This window comes from Epinephelus moara, chromosome 13 (genome assembly GCF_006386435.1).
Source record: "Epinephelus moara isolate mb chromosome 13, YSFRI_EMoa_1.0, whole genome shotgun sequence".
Lineage (NCBI taxonomy): Eukaryota > Metazoa > Chordata > Actinopteri > Perciformes > Serranidae > Epinephelus > Epinephelus moara.
Window position 1 is genome coordinate 29,063,697 of NC_065518.1, and position 5,432 is coordinate 29,069,128.

At 45.7% G+C, this 5,432-nt stretch overlaps 1 protein-coding gene across 1 annotated transcript; it reads left to right on the plus strand.

Moving 5' to 3' along the window:
* The first annotated feature begins 1,005 nt into the window (after nt 1-1,005).
* On the plus strand, nt 1,006-2,079 carry LOC126400023 (urotensin-2 receptor). Its single transcript, XM_050060433.1, has one exon. It carries the CDS (start codon nt 1,006-1,008, stop codon nt 2,077-2,079), a length of 1,074 nt encoding a protein of 357 aa, XP_049916390.1.
* The last annotated feature ends 3,353 nt before the right edge of the window (nt 2,080-5,432 follow it).

Genomic DNA, 5,432 nt, shown 5'->3' on the forward strand with positions numbered 1-5,432 from the left:
AAAAGAAAGAAGAAGACAAAAGTTTGCAAATTTTGACATGCTGTATTATTCATTTTGGTAGCTCAGTTGTTTAATTGTGTTGATTACAAAATAGCTCTTGTTCGCATTGTTTATAATAAATACAATAATTATACAAGATAAGAGTGTTTGTGTGTGTAGGGGGGTGGGGGTGGGTGCCAGGGGAAGCTTGCCTAAGGTGCCAAATCTGTGAAGTCAGGCACTGTGTAAAAAAAAAAAAAAGTGAGATTTTTTTTCTTAACAAGGTCTAAAATTATTCACTGACATTTCAGCAAACCATCTCTACATCAAATGATAATCATCTTTAATAATTTAGATGAACTTCCTGCAGAACAATCAGCCGGACTGAGCTGTGGGCTGACCCGTGTGAACAAGAAAGGGCATTAATTGGATCTCGGATACAGAATCTGGAGCCCTTAGTGTGTGAGCTCTCATGTGGCCAATACCAGAGGAAAGATTAATTATCTGTGCTGGTTCAACTCGTCGTTATCGGTCTCATTTGCAGCGAGGAAACCGCACATCGGAGAATAATTGGGAGATATAAAAGTGATTTTTTGAAATCATTCATGCGGCAAGTCTGTGCGTAAAAGTTGCTTTTTGTCACATTTTTATTTGAATGGGCTTGTGCCTGCTGTGGCATCAGGCGCACACTGCAAACTTTTTTTTCGTAATCACACCTCTCAGTGTCAAGGGAAGCATCCTCTCCTCTGTGCACACTCATATTTCTTCCATTTAAACTGAGCTGAGCCATGTTTACACTCACACCCATGAGACGGGTTGAATATCATACACATTTTTGATATAAGATCTTCAGTGTGAGTGTTACAGCAGTGACGTCAGGAGCAAAAGAGCAGCAGGCAGTGAGTGGAGAGACGGAAAAACAAGACACGACCTGTGCCGGTGCGCATCTTTGCAAACTTCTCCGGCACTGTCCGACAGCGCGGAGCAAAACTAAACCACCAGGAGAGGAAATCATCGGTGTGAGCGATGAATAACAAGTCAGGAGATTTAAACACGCCGCGGGTCAGCGGCTCCGGGACTGATCATGAGCTCGTTATCACCTCCACTTTCGGGACGCTTCTCTCCGTTGTCTACATCATCGGAGTGTCCGGGAATGTGTACACGCTGGTGGTAATGTGCCACTCGATCCGCTTCGCCACTTCCATGTACATCTCCATCATCAACCTGGCTGTGGCGGACCTGCTCTACCTCTCCACCATCCCCTTCGTGGTGTCCACCTACTTCCTAAAGGACTGGTACTTCGGGGATGTGGGCTGCCGCATCCTGCTCAGCCTTGATCTCCTCACCATGCACGCCAGCATCTTCACGCTCACCGTCATGTGCACGGAGCGCTACCTGGCCGTCACCAAGCCGCTGGACACGGTGAGACGCTCCAAGAGTTACCGCAAAGCTCTGGCGTGGGGCGTCTGGCTGCTATCTCTGTTCCTCACTGTGCCCATGATGATAATGGTCGCCCAGACCACTAAGAACACGCCGGATGGGGGTGTAAAGAGGATGTGCGCACCTACCTGGGCGCCTGTGGCTTATAAAGTGTATGTGACCGTCCTGTTTGGCACCAGCATCATGGCACCGGGGCTCATTATTGGGTACCTGTACGTCAAGTTAGCCCGCACTTATTTAGAGTCCCAGCGCAACTCTGTGATCAGCAGAGGTGCCAAGCGGTCGCCAAAACAGAAAGTGCTCATCATGATTTTCACCATCGTGCTGGTGTTCTGGGCGTGCTTCCTGCCCTTCTGGATCTGGCAGCTGCTGCCTCTGTACCACACCAAGCCCCTGAGCCTGGCCTCGCACACACACACCTGCATCAACTACCTGGTGGCGAGCCTCACCTACAGCAACAGCTGCATTAACCCTTTCCTCTACACGCTCCTCACCAAGAACTACAGGGAGTACCTGAAGAACAGACACAGGAGCTTCTACAGGTACACGTCCTCGTTCAAGCAGCGGCCGCCCAGCCTGTACTCGTGGGGGAAGTCTGCGTCCTCCAGCAACCAGTTTGAGTTCAACTCCGAGACGCTGGTCATGGGGACACTGAAGTGACTTGTGAATCACGTGGAGGAGAGGAGGAAGCTTTTGGAACAGCAATAGGTGGGTGATAATCTCTCCAACACAGGCCGCTGCGTAAAAGCTGCGCACTGGTGACCCAAAGGCACAGACTTAGTACTTTCTTATAATTTATTTTTCTGTATGGATTCTTTTTTTTAAAGCAGCACCGCTCTCTAGTCATAGCATAATCCTTTCTAGCCCGAGGGAATTTTTTGCTGTTGTTCCATTCATGCCTCGCAGTTTGCGCTATAAGCCCCACTGAGCCCCATTAGCACTCTGACACTTCTCTCTGCTGCGCTCCTTTACCTCGTCACCCTCTGAGGACGAGCTGACGCCACAGTAAAAGTTAAAACGTGCTTTAAAGACAGATTTGAAGAGCAGACATATTACAGGTTAGTTTACAACAATTTGGCATAAAGGTGTGTTGCTGCAGCAGCTATCTGACTTTAGGTAAGGGAATATTTTCCAAAGAAGAGTATGTACTTTTAATATGAGTATGGAGTGTTAGGGGGGCCTGAGGCAAAAATCTGGTGTCTGGCCCCTGCTGGTCCCCCAACTACTGCCTAGGCAAGAGTCCAATTTCAATTTATGGGAAGTGCCCTTGGTGGCTCCTCCATTTTCTTCAGGCCTTGTCTTAAAGAGGGGAAATATATAAATCAAGTTTTAATACTTATAGTATTATAGTAATTTGCTGTTAAAGACTTTGTTTTTAACCCATGCTTTTGTGTCTGAGTTACTAATGAAGACAATTATCTTTTAAAGTTGGTCCAGTATTGAGAAAGACAGGCTGCGATGTAACAACTTTTTTGTACTCTCAATGTATGTCCACTAAAAGTGCTTGTTTTTGCCACTGACAGGCTCAAATATATTCTAAGTGTCTGACAACATAATGGAAAGGATCCCTACAGAGACAGACGTTTTTGTTAAAGAGTAATATCTTTTTGGTTTAATAAGAAACAGTCCAAAAATCTCCATCACCAAACCCACCAGACTCCATTTAAAGAAACAGTTATTTTGGCAAAGACAGAGTCAGCATTTTTCACATTTGATCTGGTAAATTAAGGGTTTATTTCAACCGAAAAAATTTTTTGTTGAAAGACAAACCAAGATAGTTTTTCTGAGTTTTATATTTGTTCTGTTGTCTTTGGATGAAGTGTGTTTTACAATGAAAAAATTACTAATTAATTAAATGGAGTCTGGTGAGTTTGCAATAGCGATTTGGGGCTGTTTTTGATATGAAAAGGATCTTACTCTTTAACAAAAATGTGTATCTCTGTAGGGATCCTTTCCATAATGTTTTCAAACACAGAATAACAATTTGAGCCTGTCAGTGGCAAAAACAAACACTTTTAGTGGACGTAAATTGAAGACATTCCAAGTGGTTACCATAGACTTCAAAAATCATGGACGTAGCTGCCGTGACATCACCCACTGGTTTGTGGACTCCCATCTTGACACTTCGAGTTTGGCATTATAGCCATTGCCATCTTGGTTTTTTGGAGCCAGAAGTGACCATATTTGGGTGAGAGGGTGGATCTGACTGAAGACACACTCAGCAGAAAGCCTGTCACTCAAAGCAGCCCACTCTAATTATGCGTAACTTTAAGCCTTAATTAAACATAAAGGGGTGAGTTATATAAAAATTCACCCCCCGTACAGTTGTCATGAATGGGTAAATTAGCTACAAAGACCAAAACAATTATTTTATTTATTTGTTGTACCAGGCTGTAAACATGTAAATCTCTGCTGTGTTACCTTGTGATTTTAACATGGGGGCGTATGCGGATTGACTGGATTCTAGAGCCAGCCTTAAAGCTATGGTCTACGTTTAGAAAGACGATGAGAAAGATTTGATAAAAGCACCCCCCACACACACACACACCCCTCCCTCTGTGCTCCATGATCCCTCCCCTCCGAGCTCGTGTCCCCCTCCCCTCTGAGCCTCCTAACGACACACACCCTCCCGCATAGCAACATACAGTTACATACAGCATACAGTTATCTGTGTCACAACATCCACAATAAAAACAAAATATTACCTGTTCAACAAAAACTCCGCTGTATCAGCATCACTTTTCAGGCCCAGATCCGGAGCTTTCTCCATCGGTCAAAGGAACTCAGGAGACACAATATGGCGACACGCGAGAGTGCAGCGGCTCTTAGCTTTCTCGTATATGTAGTTTTGTCCGCGTTTTTCTGCTCATGTCAAGCAGATTTTGTGTATAGTCGGCAGGACATTATCGACATCTGCTGGAAGTGCAAGGTTGACATCACGGGAGACTTTCAAAAGGCACACAACATCCTGGACGCCATCGGCAGACCTGCGGAGTCACTGTGGATCTGCTGCCCAATTAAGAAGCGCGGGCGCCGCTTGAGGATATTGGCTAGGCTAAAGAAGTACCCTCACACTCTGTCACTGCCGAGCATCTTCCTGACAAACGCCAGATCTATTTCGAACAAAATGGAAGAACTGGAGCTATTGATTGCCTCTAACCGCTACATACAGACCTGTGGGATTATGATCATAATGGAAAGCTGGCTTCACCCGCTCATACCCGATGGTGCTGTGCAGCTAGCGGGCCGCACTAGCCACCGGCAGGACAGAAACATCGAGTCCAGTAAGAGGAAAGGAGGGGCTCTGTGTTTATCTCCATAACAACTGGTGTAACAACAGCAGGATCATTGCTCACCATTGTTGTCCAGACCTTGAGGCTCTCTCAATATCCTGCAGACCATTCTACCTTCCCCGGGAACTGAGTGTTGTCACCGTCTCAGCTGTCTACATACCACCAGATGCTAATGTTAGCATTGCTCTTAGTAGCTTAGCAACCATTGTAAACAAACTGCAGCACGCCCATCCCGAGGGCCACTCGTACTTTCAAATGCGGAGGGGGGTTGGGATGAGGCGGGACGAGGAGCAGAGGAGTGTCAAAATGGAGCAAGGGGATTGGATGGAGGGTAAGAGAGAGAGAGTGCAAATTTGAGCAATGAGTAACTCCCATGCGGACCGGATGGCTGTGATTGGTCAATTTCTTTGCAGGCCTGCAGCTGCCAGAGAGAATGGATGTTTTTTTGGTTCCTTTTGCTCTTCACATTGTGTAGCTAGTACTATTGGGCCATAACCACCATCTAAATGATGTTAATAATAATGATCAATCTTTCTAAACGTAGGCCATAGCTTTAAGTGGCCATTCAAAGAACTGCAGTTTTTGGCACTTTGCAAGGTAGCATCATTTTTCAGCCCCAGAGGTTGCCACTTGGTGGTTACATTGCGGCCTGTATATGGCTGCAGCACTCTCATTCAATACTGGACCAATTTCAGAAACTGTTGTCTACATTAGTCACTT

What these genes read in the sequence shown, in the direction of transcription:
- LOC126400023 (XM_050060433.1), top strand. Translation starts at nt 1,006, where the DNA reads ATGAATAACAAGTCAGGAGATTTAAACACGCCGCGGGTCAGCGGCTCC.